At 35.5% G+C, this 23,047-nt stretch overlaps 1 protein-coding gene across 3 annotated transcripts in view; it reads right to left on the bottom strand.

Annotated features, from left to right (window-relative positions):
- The window catches only part of GLB1L2 (galactosidase beta 1 like 2), a 2,046,079-nt gene that overhangs the window by 1,742,618 nt on the left and 280,414 nt on the right, over window positions 1–23,047 (bottom strand). For 2 of the 3 annotated variants that reach the window (XM_044081170.1, XM_044081169.1), the window contains exon 1: window positions 21–307. The exons of the other annotated variant lie outside the window; for it this stretch is intronic. In XM_044081170.1, the coding sequence (XP_043937105.1) occupies window positions 21–103 (83 nt within the window). In that variant the 5' untranslated portion in view covers window positions 104–307. Of the gene's footprint in view, window positions 1–20; window positions 308–23,047 lie in introns of those variants that run through there. 3 annotated transcript variants of the gene reach the window in all.

Here is a 23,047-nt window from a genome sequence, read left to right as displayed (position 1 = left end):
CCTATCAGGTTTTAAATTACCTGTAAAGCACTAACACCAGGATTATGAGAACGAGGGCTAAGAGCCGCCTCCGGTGCTCCTTCCGCAAAGTAAATATCAACATTGATAAATTCAGTTCCGCAGGACCAGCCAGTACCACAGAAACGCCTCGGAGAAGGGAACCCGTTAATAAGGGAGTCGTTACTACAAACTTCGGTCCTACCACTGACAAACGGCACCTGCTGTCAAAACCCCTAACAGAATACTACCAACGACGACACCAGACACCATCTCCGTTTCATTCTGGTCTTTCCCCGCCCAGCCCTATCAGCCTGTCCCGCGTCTTGCCTGTCCCACCTTCTAGCTTCAATTTAGCCGCTCATTTGCGGTTGCGCGCCACTGGGCGGAGGCGACAATATGACGACAGTCTGTGTAGCTAGTTTGGCAGCGGCCTTTGTAGATCCGTGAACTGCTAAAGGGATTGCAGTAGCATTTACTTTTTTTAATTGGTTTCATTTCTTGTACTATAGTCCAGGTCATGCCTACTTTTGGAACAGCAGTCACGGTCAGTAGCAGAGGAAGTACACTAGAACAGTATATTATGTAGGTTTCCCTATCTTTTACAGTTTATCACTAGGTTAAAGGCAGAAGAGTCTTTACAAGCCTAACCAATAATACCCAGGTTATAACTATTTCTTAATTCCACAGATAGAGGATGGGGGTAGTGCGTCTTTGGGTGTTGGATCCCTGAGTCATTTTACACGCTGCCTCAGGCCATAAAGGACATAGGTTGGTAGTACCCGGGAGAGAAGTTACGGTTCCACATCCATTTGGGCTTTGTTTTAGATGGGAAGCTTATGCCATACTAGACGAGATAGCCTTTGGCATATAAATGTGTTTCTCCAGCAAGTTCTGTTAGAGGCACAAATAAGGTCCAGGTCCACCTACTATATATTCTTTTCTTGTGAATATGTAACATTTTCATCAGGGCTGGATCAGAAAATACCTTGTAAGTCAGGCATATGTCACCTCTTAATAAATGAAATGAGATGGAGTAAAAGGATAGGTTCTTTATTCAGTCTGCATAAGACACGTCTTGCACTTTATTTTTTAGTGAGAAAACTCCGGGACCACACCAACTGGTTTTAGATATATGCAGAAAGTATTGTACTTGATTATGGACCAGATGAGGGCTGAGTACAATGGCACTATAACTTTCTTTGATCTTGATGCCATGCCCATACTTAAGTTGAGCCACACAGAAGGATTTCCTCACTACCGTAGTTACTTGTCAAAGTTTAGGTTTCTAGCTATGTTCCTTGGTCCCTCAGCACTGGGTCTACTTTTAGGGGTGCACTATCAATACTATAATTTGCAGGGATACCTGATTTACTGGTGTATAATTACGCATTTTATAGCATTTAGTCTCAAACCATGGTTTTGACACCATTTGTTTTTCATTTTTAGGTCTGTCTGTAGAAGATCAACATCATTTGGAAATTCAATGATTGCTTACAGTTGTCAGCAAACTTGGTGAGCCAGAGGATCCCCAACACTAGCCTTCAGTTCAAAGAAGTATATACCAAACAGGAGGGGTCCCAACACTGAGGCCTGTAGGACACCACTAGTAACAGGTTTCTTATAGGAAGAGGATTCACCTATCTGGAAAACATGCATTCTCTCAGTGAGACAGTTTGGTATACATCTGACTATGTAGGGGTTTATGCCCAAGTCAGTATGTTTATCTTTGATCCCTTAGTGGGGGATTGTTTCAAAAGATTTGGCCAGGTCTAGATAAGCAGTGTGTACAGTTTTACCCTCATCCATGGCCCTGGTGACTTCTTTGAAGAAGTCCACCAGGTTGAGCAGGCAAGACATCCCTTTGACAAAGCCAAATTGGGTCTTATCCAGTCTTTGGAGATTTCCTTTGTCATTATTGATCAAATACATGATAATTCTCTCTATGGCCTTGCAGATAAGTCTGATCAAGCTTATGGGTCTGTAGTTCTCTGGGTCAGTTGATGGGCTCCCCTTGTGCAGAGGGATGACTGTTGCAATCCTCCATTCCTCTGGGAGAAAACTTGTCTGAAGGCTTGGTTAAAGAAGGTTTTTAGTGGCCTTGATAGATTTTGTTTTAAGCTATTTAAAAAGCATCTTGGAATGTTGTTGGAACCCATGGAGACTGTGTTTCTGGCTTTAGCGCGCATAGCAAGGACATGTTCCCTTGTAATGACTGGTAGAGGGATGGTTGCAGGTATTTCTTTGGATGTTGTAGGAGGTGATGGGGGGAAGGAGTTTGAACTGAATTTGTCAGCCAGCAGGATTGTTATCGTTTCAGGCTGGGTACAAGTGTTGCCATTCATGATTAAGCTGGCACATTGCTGAGCATTTCCCCTGAGGTTACAAAAATAATTAAACAATTGCTTATGGCTATCTTTCACCTGGGATGCCATCTTTGCTTCATAGTTTACTTTGGCAGATTTGACCATCTCTCTAGTTTGTTTTAGCTGGTGGAGTCTTTTTTGCATTGTTTTGTATGTTCCTTCTTGGCTTTGTAGAGGATTTTTTTTCCTTTTGTTGAACAGCCTATTTATGCAAGGGGTCTACCACACTGGTTTATTTTTGCCAGTAATCCTAGATTTGACTCAGACAGGTACTGCTTTCTCTATCTACCTATGAATGTGGTTGTAAAGTGCTTTTGTATGCAGTTTAGAGTAGGCCTAAACATCATCATGGCTCAGAGGGGCTTGGAAGTTTAATAAGCTTTCATTTAGTTTAAGGCGTTTGGCCTTCGCAAAGTTCTTAACAAAGTTTGATGGAGATTCTAGCTTAGTTTTAATACTAAAGGAGATCATTTGTGGTCTGATCTCACAAGGGTGGAATTAATGCATGGGAGGGAGCAGGATCCCTCCATATTCATGAGTACTAGGTCTATGATATTTGTACCTCTAGCTGGGGAACTAACTAGTTGATCCAGGGTGCTTGCACTGATGAATCCAAAACCTTCTGAGCAAGTGAATTATGGGTCTTATAAGTCTCCCAGTTTATGCAGGGGTAGATGACATCACCCACAACTATGGTGTCAGGCTGAATGTTAAGAGACTCCAGTAGGTTTAGGTAGGAAGTGTGGTTTTCCAGACTCATGTAAGGGGATCTGTAGCTAGGACAGATATTGATAGGAAGTTACACCTAGGCATGGAGCAGCTAAAGTGAATCATGTTGTTACAGCAGTCTAGCAGTGTACTTTTCCTTTATTAACACTGCAACACCTCTTCCCTTTGTTTTATCCTGAGCTGAGGGGGGATCAAAATGTATGAAAGGTATTGTAGACTTTGACAGTAGGGGTGCTTGTGACTGCACATATGTCTGCATTCTTCAGGGTGAAGAGTGCTTCCAGGGAGTACTAATTTTTATTTAAACTCCTAAACTTGGCTCAACTCTAGGAGTAAACAAATCCACAAGTTCGAACAACTGTAGAGTCTTCACACAGGTTTAATATTCTTGACAAACAATAAAATGAACTTAAAGCGCTTTTCGTTTGCTGACGTGCAAACTTTTTCAGAAGTAACAATACAAGCAATTAACTATTCTTAAATAGACAATCAAAAAATGCGGGAAACAACACAATTGATTACTTAAACAGATACTACCCCTAGAAAACATAAATATATTTTAAAATTATTTTTACACTAATTTTTCATTCACCTGAATTGCCTTAAAAACATTAACTAATCGAATTAAAATTATAATTATTAGAACATTAAAAACTCTGTTGAACTGCATTGCCACATTACTACAAGAATGTTCCCAGACAAGGAAAATAGTAACACATTCTAATAAACATTATCTTTGTAAACTTTTAAGTTTGAGAACACTAGTGATGGAACATGCTTCATTCAAGCCTGGAATATTAAACGCATTTAGCTTGATCTGCCATATTAGTTCCAACTCTTCTAATTTAAAAGAAAACGGGCCACCCCTGATGTCATGCAAGATATTATCTATGACCATAAATTTAAATTGAGGATCCACATTTAAGTGAATAAGCTTTGCTAGAGCATTATCTAATTTTTTATGACTAATGGCATAGAGGTGCTTGTATATTCTATCCTGGAACCTACGCTCCGTTTTGCCCACATAAAATACGGGACAACTTGAGCATCTGGCCATATAAACTATGAACCTAGTGTTACAATTAAACTTTGATCTTCATTTATAATGTTGCCCATTTATTACGAAAAAATTAGTGACATCAATATGTTTACAGTAATTACAGTTTTCACACTTAAACACCCCTACTATTCTAGAGACCCTAGTTTGCTGTTTCTCTAATAAGTTCAAGTTGCTACCCCTTCTAAATACTATAGTTGGTGTACTGCCCAATTTCTCAAACAAAACTTGATTACCTCTGAAAAGGTCCCAGTTCTTCCGCACTATTTTAACAATAAAGTTACTTTGAGCATTGAATGTAGTTATAAAGCTGCATTGTGAATGTTGTACGTTCTGTGCCGATGACTTACTACTGGTTGCATTTATCAATACTTCTGATGTCATAGAACTAGAACTTACTGCAGATTTAATCACCAAAATCAGTTTAAAGATCAACTTTTCTCTTTTATGAGTGACTTCCTCTATTAAAGAATCCAATAAGGATAGCCACGGTGCAAGAACATCTTTTTAAAAATAAACATTCTTTATAAAAATCATCTTGGCTAGTAATACGTGAAGCCCTCACTAGTTGACCTTTAATAACAGACCTTTTTTGATGAAAAGGATGACAGCTAGCGAAATGAAGAAACAAATTAGAATATGTACCTTTCCTAAAGATTTGAGCAGTAAAACACCTTAATATGCTATTTTTAGTTAACCAAATGTCTAAATATGATATGGCTTTAATACTGAAGCTATATGTAAACTGCAAAAAATCTGTGGTCTCACTGAACCTATCTACCAACTCACGTGCCATTACTTCGTCGCCTCTGAACAGGACGAAAATATCATCCAAAAATCTAGTATAATATACCAGACGTTCAGAGACGTTTGTGTCATTTAGCACAAAGTTGGATTCCCAATGAGCCATAACTAGATTGGCCAGACTTGCTCTGCACGGTGATTCCATTGCCAGGCCTACTTTTTGTAAATAAAACTGGTTATTGAAAGTGAAAAAATTGTTAGTGAGGGTAAGATCTAAAAGTTCCATCACCAGGGCTATATCTTTGTTCGAAGCACCATGTTTCTTTATCCTTGCATCTACCCATTCAATGCTAATCTGATGAGGAATACAAGTGTATAGGTCCTTGACATCAAATGTTAAGAAGTTGCAGTCCTTCTTATATTCTAAGTCATTCACGTACTCCAAGAATGACCAGGAATCTTTACATATTTGCTTTTCTAAGACCACAAATTTCTGCAACATTGAGTCAATGACCTTGGAACACATGTAAGTTGGAGACCCTTGACTATCAACCAATGGTCTCATAGGTGGGTCCACTAAATCCTTATGAATTTTAGGGATTCCAAACATGGACGGATAGTTAGGAAACAAGGTGACCATATAATTGAGCACTACTTGGTCTATACAACCCTCAATAAACAAATCGTTTAAACATATTTTGATTAAATTATAAGCCTTATTGGCTTCTGATCTAGAACTCTCTTGGTAAGTTCCACTACACAACAATCTTTCCATACGATCAATGTAATCGGCCCTATCAAATACCACTAATCCACCCCCTTTATCAGGTTTACACAACCGTATATCTTGAGATTGAATATATTTTAAATGGTAACATTCATTATTGTAACTGTCACAACAATGTTTTAAATCTGACCTATGATTAACCATATACCTAAAATCCAGTTCACACAACTGTTCAAAAGTTTGGAGAACCGGATGCATTCAGGGATTAAAAGTACTTGGGGTACGGAATATATGGGTACCTATTGTATTTGCTGAATTCGCAAAGAGCAACTGAAAGTTTAACTTTCTAGTGAAGGTCTTTAACTCTATTTTATTTTTAGCAATATCCATTCGGTGCCATGGTACATAGGTGTGACCTTTAGCTAAAAAGTCTACTATATCTGAAGAAATTTCACTAGCTGAAAAATTGTACGCTCTAAAATCTTCCTCCTTATTTACAATTATTCTAGGTCTTATTTGTTGTTGTCACTCTGCACAACAAACTGGTGGTGTAAAAGAACTATTAACATCATTACCAACCAGAACATGTAACACAGCATCAGCACACACTGACAGAGAAGAAGAGACCCCTAGTGAGGTTGGTACTACCTCACTAAAGGAATCTTCCATAAACATTACATTTAATTCCTGTTGTAATTCTGTTTGCCCCTGTTCCCCTGGGCATTTCTCTGTTGTTTCGGCCTGGCACCTGTATGGCTGGCCTGCAGAAAAAACTGTTGTTGGTTACCATTCTGGTTAAAAAATTGTCTATTATAATTATAATTAACTCGAGGGGCATTCTGCAACCTCTCGCTCCTCCGGATTTCAGGCTGGCTAGACCCATCCACACCGAGTTCAACAAAATCATCGAGCTCATCCATCCGAACATTGTTCCTATTATTTGTGACTGATATATGATCACTAATTTGGACCGGTTGACCTACGGTCAAGTTACTTGCTTGCTGTGAATCAATATCCTGTTGGTTAGAAATCAGTTGACCAGGATGCCAAACTTGGGCAAGCGAAGGGGGTGGATAAGCTACCCCTTGGCTGTACGTTTTACAGTCACGATCCAATTTTTTAACCTTATTTCCCTTAGGTTTGTTCATATGCTGGTCAGTACTAGAGAAAACTCTACTATATTCAAATTTATATCGCTCAAATTCTAAGTCACTGTGCACTTTGTTATCTAACTCATTGATCGTATTTGATATGACATCAACAAACAACGAGTAGCGTTTATTCATTAATTAGATAAGCTCAAAACCTTGCTTATCGAAAAGTTGAATTATCTCAGTATGGAAAGGTGAGTCTTTAACTAAACCAGTCGGGTATTGTACTCTACGTAAGCCTTTAGGAACCACTCTTTGCTTTAAACATTCTTTGAAATAAGAAATTGCAAGCTGAGTTTTTTTAAGCTTCAACAGATAAGCATCTAGCAGTTTCAAATTGTGAACAATGTCAGGAGAATCAAAATTGTTACCTCTCCCCAGCTGTGAATCACCAGAAGGAGCCAAATCCACCTTAGAGAAAGAATAATTATCTGCTATCCATGCTGCTAATGAAAAAGAGTTCCCATCTCTGTCCTGCCGATAAGCAGTACTAGTCTGGTGGTGTATTAATGAACGACTTTGAGCAATGTCTTGCTGGTTAACAGTACCTTGACTCTGAATGTGCAGTAGCTGATTATATGATTGGTTAGTGTCCAAACCTAGCAGTACTCCTACCATACCCACCGGTCCTTGAGCCGCCGGTGGTGTTGAAGCATCCGCTTGACTCTCATCGGTAACAGCTGCCTGCTGCCTTGTCCGCAATGCATTTCCATTGTCCGGTGAACTCTCTAATAACACACCATTATGGTGATTAATGGACAGGTCACCACTGACCACTCGAGTATGTACATTCATACCAATGTCATTGAGGGGAATTAAGTCTTTAAGTTCCCGCTGGTTTTTATCTAGTTGATAGAGTCTGTGGCAAATAGACTCGATTTTACTAACCAGTGATGCTAACACGCTGTTATTTAATAATGAAGCAGTTCCATCAATACCTGGTATACTCATAGTATTCCCTTCACCAGGTGAAAGCACAGTTACTATACGTTCTTCCTGAGAAAACAGACTCTGACTAGGAGTTGAACCAGACGCCATCACAAACTAAGAAAAACCAAGGCACAAAAAACTTGTAAACAAATCCACAAGTTCGAACAACTGTTGAGTCTTCACACAGGTTTAATATTCTTGTCAAACAATAAAATGAACTTAAAGCACTTTTTGTTTGCTAACATGCAAACTTCTTCAGAAGTAACAATACAAACAATTAACTATTCTTAAATAGACAGACAATCAAAAATGTGGGAAACAACACAATTAATTACTTAAAGAGAGACTACCTCTAGAAAACATAAATATATTTTAAAATTATTTTTACACTAATTTTTCTTGTACCTGAATTGCCTTAAAAACATTAACTAATCAAATTAAAATTATAATTATTAGAACATTAAAAACTCTATTAAACTGCATTGCCACATTACTACAAGAATGTTCCCAGACAAGGAGAATAGTAACACATTCTAATAAACATTATCTTTGTAAACTTTTAAGTTTGAGAACACTAGTGATGGAACATGCTTCATTCAAGCCTGGAATATTAAATGCATTTAGCTTGTTCTGCCATATTAGTTCCACCTTTTCTAATTTAAATGAAAACGGACCACCCCTGATGTCATGCAAGATATTATCTATGATCATAAATTAAATTGATGATCCACATTTGAGTGAATATGCTTTGCTAGAGCATTATCTAATTTATTATGACTAATGGCATAGAGGTGCTCATATATTCTATCCCGGAACCTACGCTCCGTTTTGCCCACATAAAATGCGGGACAACTTGAGCATCTCGCCAGATAAACTATGAACCTAGTGTTACAATTAAACTTTGATCTTAATTTATAATGTTGCCCATTTATTATGAAAAAATTAGTGACATCAATATGTTTACAGTAATTACAGTTTTCACACAAACATCCCTACTATTCTAGAGACCCTAGTTTGCCATTTCTCTAATAAGTTCTTCAAGTTGCTACCCATTCTAAATACTATAGTTGGTGTACTGCCCAATTTCTCAAACAAAACTTGATTACCTCTGAAATGGTCCCAGTTCTTCCACACTATTTTAGCAATAAAGTTACTCTGAGCATTGAATGTAGTTATAAAGCTGCATTGTGAATGTTGTACATTCTGTGGTGACGACTTACTACTGGTTGCATTTATCAATACTTATGATGTCATAGAACTAGAACTTACTGCAGATTTAATCACCAAAATCAGTTTAAAGATCAACTTTTCTCTTTTATGAGTGACTTCTTCTATTAAAGAATCCAATAAGGATTCCGGATAGCCACAGTGCAAGAACATTTTTTTTTAAAATAAACATTCTTTATAAAAATCATCATCTTGGCTAGTAATACGTGAAGCCCTGACTTGTTGACCTTTAATAACGGACCTTTTTTGATGAAAAGGACGACAGCTAGTGAAATGAAGAAACAAATTAGAATATGTACCTTTCCTAAAGATTTGAGCAGTAAAACACCTTAATATGCTATTTGTAGTTAACCAAATGTCTAAATATGATATGGCTTCAATACTGAAGCTATATGTAAACTGCAACAAATCTGTGGTCTCATTGAACCTATCTACCAACTCACGTGCCATTACTTTGTCGCCTCTGAACAGGACGAAAATATCGTCCAAAAATCTAGTATAATATACCAGACGTTCAGAGACGTTTGTGTCATTTAGTACGAAGTTGGATTCCCAGTGAGCCATAACTAGATTGGCCACACTTGATCGCACGGTAATCCCATTGCCAGGCCTACTTTTTGTAAATAAAACTGGTTATTGAAAGTGAAAAAATCGTTAGTGAGGGTAAGATCTAAAAGTTCCATCACCGGGGCTATATCTTTTCCATTCAATGCTAATCTGATGGGGAATAAAAGTGTATTATGTATACAAGTGTATACGTTCTCAAACATAAAAGTTTACAAAGATAATGTTTATTAGAATGTGTTACTATTCTCTTTGTCTGGGAACATTCTTGTAGTAATGTGGCAATGCAGTTCAATAGAGTTTTTAATGTTGTAATAATTATAATTTTAATTTGATTAGTTAATGTTTTTAAGGCAATTCAGGTACATGAAAAATTAGTGTAAAAATAATTTTAAAATATATTTATGTTTTCTAGGGGTAGCGTCTGTTTAAGTAATTAATTGTGTTGTTTCCTGCATTTTTTGATTGTCTATTTAAGAATAGTTAATTGTTTGTATTGTTACTTCTGAAGAAGTTTGCATGTCAGCAAACGACAAGCGCTTTAAGTTCATTTTATTGTTTGTCAAGAATATTAAATCTGTGTGAAGACTCTACAGTTGTTCAAACTTGTGGATTTGTTTGCAAGCTTTTTGTGCCTTGGTTTTTCTTAGTTTGTGATGGCATCTGATTCAACTCCTAGTCAGAGTCTGTTTTCACAGGAAGAACGTATAGTAACCGTGCTTTCATCTGGTGAAGGGAATACTATGAGTATACCAGGTATTGATGGGACTGCTTCATTATTAAATAACATGTTAACATCACTGGTTAGTAAAATCGTGTCTATTTGCCACAGACTCAATCAACTAGATAAAAACCAGTGGGAACTTAAAGACTTAATTCCCTTCAATTACAATGGTATAAATGTACATACTCGAGCGGTCAGTGGTGACCATTCGATTAATCACCATAATGGTGTGTTATTAGAGAGTTCACCGGACAATGGAAATGCATAGCGGACAAGGCAGCAGGCAGCTGTTACCAACGAGGGTCAAGCGGATGCTTCACCACCACCGGCGGCTCAAGGACCTGTGTGTATGGTAGGAGTACCGCTAGGTTTGGATGCTAACCAATTGTCTAATCAGCTACTGAGCATTCAGAGTCAAGGTACTGTTAACCAGCAAGAAGTTGCTCAAAGTCGTTCATTAATACACCACCAGACTAGTACTGCTTATCGGCAGGACAGTGATGGGAATCTTTTTCATTAGCAGCATGGATGGCAGATGATTATTCTTTCTCTAAGGTGGATTTGGCTCATTCTGGTGATTCACAGCTGGGGGGAGGTAACAATTTTGGTTCTCCTGACATTGTTCACAATTTGAAACTGCTAGATGCTTATCTGTTGAAGCTTAAAAAAACTCAGCTCGAAATTTCTTATTTCAAAGAATGTTTAAAGCAAAGAGTGGTTCCTAAAGGCTTACGTAGAGTACAATACCCGACTGGTTTAGTTACAGACTCGCCTTTCCACACTGAGATAATTCAACTTTTCGATAAGCAAGGTTTTGAGCTTATGGAATTAATGAATGAACACTACTCGTTTGTTGATGTCATATCAAATATGATCAACGAGTTAGATAAAGTACACAGTGACTTAGAATTTGAGCGATATAAATTTGAATATAGTAGTTTTTTCTCTAGTATTGACCAGCATATGAACAAACTTAAGGGAAATAAGGTTAAAAAATTGGATCGTGATTGTAAAGCGTACAGCCAAGGGGTAGCTTATCCACCCCCTTCGCTTGCCCAAGTTTAGCATTCTGGTCAATTGATTTCTAACCAACAAGATGTTGATTTACAGCAAGTAAGTAAAAAGATTCTTTAATAGAAGTCGTCACTCATAAAAGAGAAAAGTTGATCTTTAAACCGATTTTGGTGATTAAATCTGCAGTAAGTTCTAGTTCTATGACATCAGATAAATGCAACCAGTAGTAAGTCGTCTGCACAGAATGTACAAAATTCACAATGCAGCTTTATAACTACATTCAATGCTCAGAATAACTTTATTGTTAAAATAGTGCGGAAGAACTGGGACCTTTTCAGAGGTAATCAAGTTTTGTTTGAGAAATTGGGCAGTACACCAACTATAGTATTCAGAAGGGGTAGCAACTTGAACTTATTAGAGAAATGGCAAACTAGGGTCTCTAGAATAGTAGGGATGTTTAAGTGTGAAAACTGTAATTACTGTAAACATATTGATGTCACTAATTTTTTCGTAATAAATGGGCAACATTATAAATTAAGATCAAAGTTTAATTGTAACACTAGGTTCATAGTTTATCTGGTGAGATGCTCAAGTTGTCCCGCATTTTATGTGGGCAAAACGGAGCATAGGTTCCGGGATAGAATATACGAACACCTCAGTGCCATTAGTCATAATAAATTAGATAATGCTCTAGCAAAGCATATTCACTCAAATGTGGATCATCATTTTAAATTTATGGTCATAGATAATATCTTGCATGACATCAGGGGTGGTCCGTTTTCTAAATTAGAAGAGTTGGAACTAATATGGCAGATCAAGCTAAATGCGTTTAATATTCCAGGCTTGAATGAAGCATGTTCCATCACTAGTGTTCTCAAACTTAAAAGTTTACAAAGATAATGTTTATTATAATGTGTTACTATTCTCCTTGTCTGAGAACATTTTTGTAGTAATGTGGCAATGCAGTTCAATAGAGTTTTTAATGTTCTAATAATTATAATTTTAATTCGATTAGTTAATGTTTTTAAGGCAATTCAGGTACATGAAAAATTAGTGTAAAAATAATTGTAAAATATATTTATGTTTTCTAGGGGTAGTGTCTGTTTAAGTAATTAATTGTGTTGTTTCCCACATTTTTTGATTGAGTGTCTATTTAAGAATAGTTAATTGTTTGTATTGTTACTTCTGAAGAAGTTTGCATGTCAGCAAACGAAAAGCGCTTTAAGTTCATTTTATTGTTTGTCAAGAATATTAAACCTGTGTGAAGACTCTACAGTTGTTCGAACTTGTGGATTTGTTTACAAGTTTTTTTGTGCATTGGTTCAACTCTAGGAGTACCTTTAGACAGTTGTGAGTGATTTTAGTTATGTTTGTGGGTTTAATAACTTGGCACAGCCTAAAAAAGGCACTCTAGGGATAGATACATTTTTTGCCAGTATCCGGAAGCCAAGTGGTGACAAGTGCAATCCATCTCTGGCAAAACATTGTGATTTGTCAGTCATGTGTCCCCATGCTAACAGATAATGATCCACTTGTTGTGACACCAGAAACTAAGCCAGTTGTTGAAGCGATTCATTTTTTGCTGGTACTGTGTCGTCATCATGGTGATGGTAGGGTGCTACTCAAGGCTAGATTCATACCCACCTGGGACAAGTATTCAGAGAGCTCCATTATGTTTCTTCATATAGTCCAGTGACATAAGTCTTAGGTTGTTTATGTCAACATGGACTATGACTGTATCATACTGGTACTTGTGGTTTAAAGACCTAAATGCATGCGTGATCAGGCGGACCCTGGCTCCAGACAGGCAGCTTACTGTGATCTTCTCCTTGTTTAGCCTGGTAAGGGGGACTTCCATATGTCTTACAATGGAATTCCCAATAACTAGAAAGATTGGCTGTGTGGTGTGTTACCTTATGGGTTTGGAAGCAGGGCTACTATGATTTTCAGAGATGTGTGAGGTGCTATCTTTTCTGAGTGTGCACAGTGCCAATAAGAGATGCTTTTAGGAGGTCTTGGAGGTTTGGGTAGATTACAAGTCAAGTGGATCTATTTGTTTCTTAGTATTGGTAGTGAGTGTTTTGGGTGTAAAGCTGATAACCCGGTTTGTATTTTTCATGTGTGTATGTGAGAGCTTTGCCTCCAATGACATTGTGTATCTATATTTCTCACACACTGTTTTTCCATTTTAAAATTAGATGGTTGTCAGTGAACATAAGGCAGTTACTACACTGTGCCAGGATGCCCATATCCACCAGGCTGGAAACACAGATGATAGGGAAGAAGTGCCTATCCATTATATCAGACCCTTAGTAGATGGGAAGGATTAGGGAGAGTCACGTAAAGGTCTAAGTGAGAGTGTTTAGTAGTATACTATAAGATGTCCTGCAGTGGTGCTACCCTTACATTTTTGTGAGACACTGATCCTTTACCTTTGAGCAGCTATGAACAGTGGGAGACTATGGAGTGTGTGCCCTATAGAGGATTTTAAACTGGAGAAGTTTGCTTATATACAAGGCACATGTAACCACATTTGCTCCATGTGCAAGCAGGTGGCTTTTATACCAGCAGGATGAAAGACTTTTATACATTAAGCCCTCAGACCAATCAAATACACAGTAAGCCTTCCACCAGCAGTTTCCAACTTAGATGGGTTGAATCAGCCTTCTGCTCCCACCAGAGTGTAGAATAAAACCATCTTAATGTAAAACAGACTAGTTGTGAGCTCAAGTGCAGCAACAAATGCATTACAACAAAAGACAAAACTCCTGCAGTATCGGAATCCTTGGAAATAAGTTCACAGACTTCTACAAATACAGATAAACTGTGTAAAACATATAAATATTTTGGCAAACTCAGAACACCTTTTGTAGTTTCAGAGGAGGTTAGGAAATATCAGAATACTGTTAAAATAATCTAAGACTAGTACACCAACAAACAGATCGTATTTCTTCAACATGTGCAGGCTGAAAACAGTGATAAATTCAATCAAATCAATAAATGCAGCACAGAACTGTTAAATAACACTGAGATAGAGCAAGTGAAAAAAAATACTTATATCAGCTTTTTAGGGCCACAGATTTTTTTTGGATGCAAACCATGATCTTCTAGTCACAGGTGTCCAAACCAGGCACAGGGAAGTTCTGAATAAATGATCAGTGTCTCACAAAAATGTAATGCCTTTACACCAGCAGGATAAAATACTTTTAGTTAACCCCAAAAGCCAATACATTATGGATTTAAAAGAAAAAAGGAGATACAGCTGTATTACTTTTCTGTTTACATGTTAGAGCCAGAGTTGACCATTTTTACAGTGTTTAACCCAGTGGGGTTTAGACTGTCACTTCTAAGTATTGCAAAAAAACAGATAATACTCCACATCATCAATAATAATTTAACAAAACAACAAATTTTTCAGATACAAACTATCCTTCTTCAGTGTCTCTCATAAAACAGCCATTAAAACAGCATTTTTATCCCATTCAAAAACATATCACATGACACAACAACCTATCAAAAAACAACAATTAGACTTTTAAAAGCACAGTAGCAATATAACATGTGTTGTCATTTTTTTCTTCACTTTCTGTTGTTTAAATTTTAACACTGGTTTCAATGTAACCTGTTTGTTGAGACCAGGATATTTATCCGCTTCTAGGTGGATAATCCACTCATATTCCTTCATATACACATTATTTACAAGGTCTCCACGTCTAATACTTGGATAAATTACATGTATAACTAAAACTAAACTGATGTGAGTCATCGGCCTCACTAACATGTTTAGCCAAGGAATTAGTCAATATTCCTCTCCTAATCTCAAACCTGTGTTTTATGATCTTATCTTTTAGTTTTCTGGTCGATTTTCCTACATAAAAACCCAAGCATTTTGTTTACAAGTGGCAAGATATATAATAAATGATGTGTTGCATGTTGCACTACAACAAAAAACAAATTTCTTTCCATTTACAGGATGTATAAATTCAGTAGACTGGTTTATACTTGAGCAGAATGAGCAATTGTAACAGGGGAGGGTACCCTTTGTATTAAACATTGTTATTTTGTTGTTTATTGAAAAATCCTTATAGCATAATAATTTCTTTAAATTCTTACAATTTCTATAAGTAAAGCTGGGTCTATTTGGAAGCCAACTTTCATGACCTCATAGCTTTTCATATCATAGCTTTCAGGATATCCCAATTCTTATTTATAATGTTCTTTATTGTTCTACTAGCTCTGCTATAAGTCCTAAGATATCTCAAGGGCTGTGGTGAGGTCACTCTCGACCCTTCAGAAGCAGTATCAACCTGAGTAGAAAAATAAGGTCTTGATTTTGAATCCCTTACTCTTAAGTCATCCCTTCTAGCTGTTTCTATTTCTTCCATACTATAGCCCCTCTCAATAAAGTTATTAGTCATTTCTTGTATCTGGATATGACAGGCCTCTGACTGAATATTCAGCCTACTGGCTCGCAGATATTTACTCTTAAGGACACTTTTAAAGGTCCTTCTGACATGCATGATTCTCTTGTTTACCTGTACATCTTTTTTATATATACACGTTTGTCTCTAAACCTGACCATGTCATTTCCAACCTAACATCAAGAAAATTCACAAAATACTCAGCAAATTCCATCTCAAATTTAAGAAATTCAAGAGTGTTGTTTAGATATTTATAGAACCCATGCAACTCTGCAACAGTGCCATGCCAAACCAAAAAATATTGTCCACAAAACGCTTTAGAACGATATCTTTGGTGCATATATATTAGAAATTCCATACAGGTATACACTCTCCCATCTACCCAATATTAGACTGGCATACGAATTGGCTATAGCAGTGCCCATGGCCGTTCCTGAAATCTGGTGAGAGATCTGTTTATTGAAAGTAAAAATATTATTTTCCAAAACTAGATCTAATAATTCACATATAGTTTCAATACGTCTAGCAGGAAGACATCCATATTCCTGTAGAATCTCTCTAATACAATCAATTCCATATCTATTCAGAATCACAGTGAACAAAGATTTTATATCTAATGTCACCAGAATCAGATGGTCATGGGCACAACCATTATACCAAGTATGCAATTGTGTTAGAAAATCTCCTGTGTCCTTAATGTGACTAGGTATATATTTCAAATAACCCTTTAAGAGATCCTGTAGATATACTGATATGGATTCAGTCATCCACCCCCTCCCTGATACTATGGGTCTAATCGGGGTTCTCTCTAGAGAATTATGGATTTTAGGAAGTCCATAAAACACAGGGATTATTGGACATGGTACACTAAGGAAGTGGAAGATATCAATATCTAGGTCTCTCATTACCTGTAGGTCGTAAATCCATATATTGATTTTACTAATCATGGCATCTACTTCCTTGCCACTAATAGGTTTGAATGCAAGTCCATCTGACAATAATTTAGTCATAAGAGTATAAATATTGTTTTAAATCCAATACTACAATAGCACCTCCTTTATAACTATCTGTGTATTATCCTGTAGTGATTTCAATGCTTGAGTCTCTTCAGATGTTAGATTATATATTTTCATAAAATCTTTTCTATCATAAATGTTATGAATTTCCTTTTCACAAATATTAGTGAAAACATTAATGACTGGATCACTAACAGGAATAAACGTGCTACTTATTTTTAGATGGTTAACCACAGCACCATTATTACTCTTAAAAATATTTTTCAAGTTTAAACCCCTTGAAAATAAATTCAATTCAGTAATCGCATGTACCAGATCATCAGTACCTGCCAGAACAAACTTAGTTCCTCATGGCAGTAGGGACATTTCTGCCTCAGTTAGTTTATAGTTAAGAAAGGTTAACAACCATAGGACGACTCACCTCAGAAGTCTCTCTATTCAGATTCACTTTAACAGCAGTTTGACCAGTCTCTATACTAGCACATATAAAATGTTCATTGGCTGGGACAGGGACATCCATATTAATAGTTGCTACCACATCACTGCTACCATATTGTCCTATCCTCTGTGGGTCTCCCATCAATTCCAAACCATCAGACAAATTACAAGTATCTATATCTGCAGTTATTATTGCATCTCTATTAGTAGGATGTTCTATATTCAAAATTTCTCTTATTATTGATGCATTTTCAATTATACAGTCAGATTCATTTTCAGATTGAGTCATACCCAAAAGGTGCTTAGATGTCTCTCCAGTACTACCCATATTAGAAGTTAGTCCAGTCACATCAACCATTCGATCAACACATTGATCTACAAGATGATCATGAAGAGCTGACAACTCATGACCATTACATTTTATATTCAAAAGGGAACTTAAAGAGCCCTTGTTTCTAGTTTGTAAATAACAATCCACTGTTTCAGCATGTGACTGGTTGGGCCCACTCACATAATTATTCACAAAAGTATCCTTATCAGAATTACAACAGTTTGAGAGGGGGATCCTACTAGAACCATATTCCCTTGAATAATTCAATGGTTCAGTCTCTTTCCGCTGATGGTTAGTCAACAGTTCTCTATTTACCTGCTTGTCATTTGGAACAGAACCCATGTGTTGATTCTTATTTTCATGTAATACACCTTCTATAGCAGTACTCAACACAGGGTTTTTTAAACTCACTAAGGATCTCATTTGTTCATCAAATTTATTACTGCTTAACCCCAATAAAATAGAGCTATCTTCTAGTCGTACGTGAGCAGCCCGATCAGTAACACATGAAACAGAACTTTCAGACACTGGAGCCAAAGCCCCAGTATTTAAAAATGAATTACATATTAAATTCTGCAATCCTTGGCCATTCCAAGGAGCCTCATCATAATTATCAATCATGTTACTATCAAAAGCATATTTTTTAGACCCAATACAGGCATTAATATGGCCGGTAGACATTACATTTCCCAACATATTTGCATTTTGTGATAAAAGCACACACACACACACACACACACACACACACACACACACACACTATCATTTTGTCTTGCTGGTCTATACAGTATCAATTTTCCTACAGCACAGTAAGTTACTTTTAAAATATTTTCTACCTCTTAATCACTTGATGGGGGAAGGGGACACGCTGACATGAATTTGTTTATTTGGCTAATCTTTCTCTTTCCAGTGCCTTCTGTCATACCGCTCAACTTCTTAATGCAAGAAATTTGGACAAAGGCCCAAAACAGGGCCAGCTTTTAAATATTGCCCTTATAAACGTAAGTTGCTAGAATAACAGGATTTGTGTTATTATCCTTCAAAAAATGCTTGCTAAGTCTGAAACTCAACTGTATGTCATTACTGACTTTATTACTGTGTGAATTCCCAAAAAACCCTTAAATTGTATGAGGAACAGGTAAAAATCTGTACTGAGAGGTATGCCCTCTGTCTCTCAATAAAATGAAAGCATGGGTGATACACTAGGGACTACATGTGGATTTAATTTAGCATGACTATAGTAATGCTTATGATATGACATAATACATTCTATTTGGTTACAAAACATGTCAGCATATATTAAAGATCCAGCTATGGTTAAACTGATTTACAAGTAGTTGAACAGGGGCTGGGGGAAGATGCAATTCTGTTTCCTGACTAGTTTAAAACTGTCCTGCCACACAGCTATCTGTTGAGCCCCTTATTACCTGTAATAGGCTAACAATCCATAACTTGTTAACCACCAGATATGCGGATGATACCTAGATGGCTGCTCTAACTATGCTTTACCATGCTGGTCATCTAAAAATAAATTAGAGTTCATCATAAATGAGTGCAAACATCTATGGATTTAGACAGCAGATTTTAAAACTGAGTATTTGAGTACATCTCCCCTGAGGATAGCTATACAAGCAAAGACTTGGGCACTGCAGTAGACATCCATCCTTCAGATGAGATGTTAAAACCAAAGCCACTTGTGCTGGTACTGGTGGCAGCTCAGATAGATGTAAAAGATTCCATGGAAAGGAGTAGGGTTTTTTTATTGATATACAATCCATATTATTTACATATTTACATCTATTTACCCATCTCTATAAATTAGGAACTTCAGTTTAAGCATTCCCCACTCTTTTATCCACAACCAAAACATTATTTTTTTTCCAAAATCTTTGTCAAATTCCATTTTCCAATTTTATTTAATTTCATTTAGTCTCTCGTTCAATATAGTCCATGAAGGATAAAATATTACTGTCCATTTTCTTTACTTCTTCCTGTTTACATGCACCACAATAACCAAATTCTATTATTTTCATATTTATTTGTTCAAATTTTAACAAACGTTTCACCCTATTATCTTTATATATTTCTTTCCACAAATTATTAACTATTTCACATTTCAAAAACACATGCTCAGTAGTCTGAAACTCTCCACATTTATTACACATTCTATCTTGCTTTTTTTGTATGGCATATTTGCCTTAACTGGCAATTTTCTAAAAGACCATCTCCATTAAAAAATCATTACATTCTTTAATCTTTTTATAGTTATTATATCTCATCATTATGGCTTTTTTCTTATGTATTTCTAAATCTTTCCATGGATCAATACAATAAAATGCTTTCTTAATACTTGAGTACCATTCCTTTCTATTTTTCTCACATATATTCTTTTTTTATTTTCCATAACACAATTTTGTTTTGGTACTCTCTCATTTCTTCATTCACAATGCTTTTAGTAACTTCCATTCCTTCCCACAATTCTTTGTATTTATAATATAGTATAATTTATATCAAGTTTTTATTTTCCTTCATGTTGTTATTTGTCTTTCGGCTTTTTCCCGGTAAGGGGTCTCCACAGCGGAACTCCGGTCTGCTAATGATTGGCAGTAGATTTTTACAAAACACCGAGGTGCCAGCTTGATGCCCAACCTTCAAAGAAGCCATGCCCATTTACGCACGCATGTCTTTCAAACGCTACCCAACCACGGGGAGGACATGCAGACTCCACACAGAAGGCACTCCCAAGCCACGCCGAGAATCGAACGGAAGAACCTCTTGCTGTGAGGTAGCAATGCTACTGCCGTACCACTGCGGCATTTTTATTTTCCTTCATAATTCCTTTTAATACCTTATATAAAATTAAAGATGCTGCATGAACTATTGGGCTTATTAAACCCAAACCTCCTTGCTATTCTTTCATATACAGAATTCATCTTTTCACTAGATTCAGTCTAGAGCCCCATGTAAAAGAGAATATGATCATTAATTCCTTTTCATACTTAATAGGAATCATACAGATGTTAGCAACATAAGCAATTTTTCCTATTACCATGGTGTTCAACAAGTGTGCTTTTTTCTATATGAAACTCTATATGATTTCCTAAAATTAGTCATATCCTTTATTCTTTGAGTACATTATTCCATTGTTGTCTGCATTCATTCCTTCCAAATGTTATTCCTTATACAGCTATATATGTTTAATTGAACTCAACACTTCCTATCATACCTTCATAACCAAATCCTTTACTTTTCTCCTTATTTATACTTAAACCATTTTTTTTAATTTATACTTAATTTTTCATTTACTTTTTCCATCCATAGTTTAATTTTAACAATTAATATAATATCATCAGCATAATTATACATTATTGGCAATTGTACTTCATCATTTTGTATCCACCACTACTTGACATTTTATTAATTTCCATCACTATTACATTCATAACTAATGAGAAAAATCACATTAATAGCTGGATAGCCCTGCTTTATTTCACATTCTATTTCTATTTCTTCCCCAATCCAGCCATTTACATTTAGTTTCACATAGTTCCCTTCATAAACATATTTCATTACTTGTCATTTTTTTTGCTTACATTATATGCCTGCAAAATTCCCCATAATGATTTATATTGACTATTATCATAAGCTTTACTTATATCCCCTACCATAACCTTCACTTCTACATTTTTATTTATGATATCATCAATTATTTCTCTTAATTATCCATAACAACTCCTGACTTCCTTTTCCTTTTCTTCCAAATACATTTTGGTCATATATTCTATCCATTTTTTCTGTAACCTTTATGGGATTATTCTCATAAAAATGTTATAATCTGTATTATTCAATGTTATAGGTCTCCAATTTTTTTATCTCCTCTATTTCCTTTTATAAATATACATTTTACAACTCCTGTACATCTCTCTCTCTTTAATTCCAGTTTCTAACCATTCATTCATAACTTTTATAAAAATTATTTTTTGACACTTTTTAATTTTTTTTATACATACCATATTCAATTCAGTCCACTCCTGTTGCAGAATTTATGTTAATATCTTTTAGAATTTCATTCAATCCTTTCATGGTTATTTTTTGTTATAAATTCTCATTATCTTCCTTATTTATTTTTTCACCTTTATAAATTTGTTCTATGTTTTCTTCTCTCTTAACAAATAATTCCAGTACATATTTCTTAATTATTTCATATATTCATTCTTTCTGTCTTATTTGCTTACCTTTCTTATTCAATTCTCATATTAGTTTTCATTTTTTATTAGGTTTACTCAAATATGGTGCTACCTATTCTTTCTTTCCTTGCAAACAATATTTTTGCTTATATAACAAGTTAATTTTAATTTGATTCATTTTATATATTTCTCTTTTTCATAAAAGGAATTTTCTCCTCTAATAAGTCTCTAAATGTTTTTTGCCTTAATATCTTATATCTATCTTTTTATTTTCTTCTTTTCATCCTTATACATTCTAAAAATACTATTTTATATTTTTTCTTTAAAGCCACCAAACAGTGCAGTTCTTATAAAACTCCCTCATAGTCATATGATTTTTCCATAATTCCACAAGTTCTTTTTTCTCTTCTACTTCATTTTCATTAATTCTCTTTATTCCTTTTCATATTCTTGTATATTCTTCATTTTCCTGTACTTTAACCCATATTGCCACATGATCTGAAAATCCAGTATACTTAATTCCTTTATTTATAACTTTTAAACTATTCAATATTAAAAAATAATGAATTTCTGTCCTAATTTCATTCCTTTATTCCTTTTATAAGTCCAGTGGTTATTCTTCCATACACTTAACTTTCCAATTTTCATAATGTCTTCAGCCATTTTAACATCACAACGTCTCTTATTTTTCCTTAAATTACAATTAAAATCACCCACCACTATAATGTCCATATTTACACAAACATATTCAAGAATATTTTTAAACATCATTTCTCTCTCTTTTTTTGTTACATATGCATATAAAGCTATAATTCTATACACATATTTTTTCCATCTCACATCTATTACAGTAGTTCGGCCTAGTTCTACTATGGTTACATCTAATATTTTAATACTTTCTTGACATAATATACATATGCCAAGCATGTTTCTTTCCCCATGTTACAAACTACCACATCATTCTAACGTTTTTCAGTTTGTGTTCTTCCTTCCTTTGTTAATAATCTGATATCTTCTAAAACAATATGTGCATCTACTGCAGCATACCATTGTAATTCCATACCTATTCTCCTTTTAAGATTTTTCATACTGTTCACATTTAAAGTTAATATTTTTAGCTTTTAAGAACAGTATAATAAAATGTTTATCCCTTTCCTTTATTTTCTCTAAGCATTGTTTTCGATGTTTCTTTTCTTTTAACTCTTTTTCCCCTATTTAATTATTTTTATTTCTTACTGTGCACCAATCAACATCTTCCTCACTTGTCTCCTCTGTTTCTTTTTCCATATTACTTTCTTTAACTTCATGTATAACCTCTTTATCAGTTACATCTTTTTGTACATTTTCTTGTATAACACATTCTACTATCTCTTTATCCTGTATAACTCCATTTTCATTTTCTTGCACATTCATTGCACATTCTA

The sequence above is a fragment of the Protopterus annectens genome, chromosome 8.part0, assembly GCF_019279795.1.
Source record: "Protopterus annectens isolate FY-2018-M chromosome 8.part0, PAN1.0, whole genome shotgun sequence".
Classification (NCBI taxonomy): Eukaryota; Metazoa; Chordata; order Ceratodontiformes; family Protopteridae; genus Protopterus; species Protopterus annectens.
The sequence above is the reverse complement of the archived record's forward strand: the minus strand, read 5'-3'. Positions and strand labels throughout refer to the sequence as shown.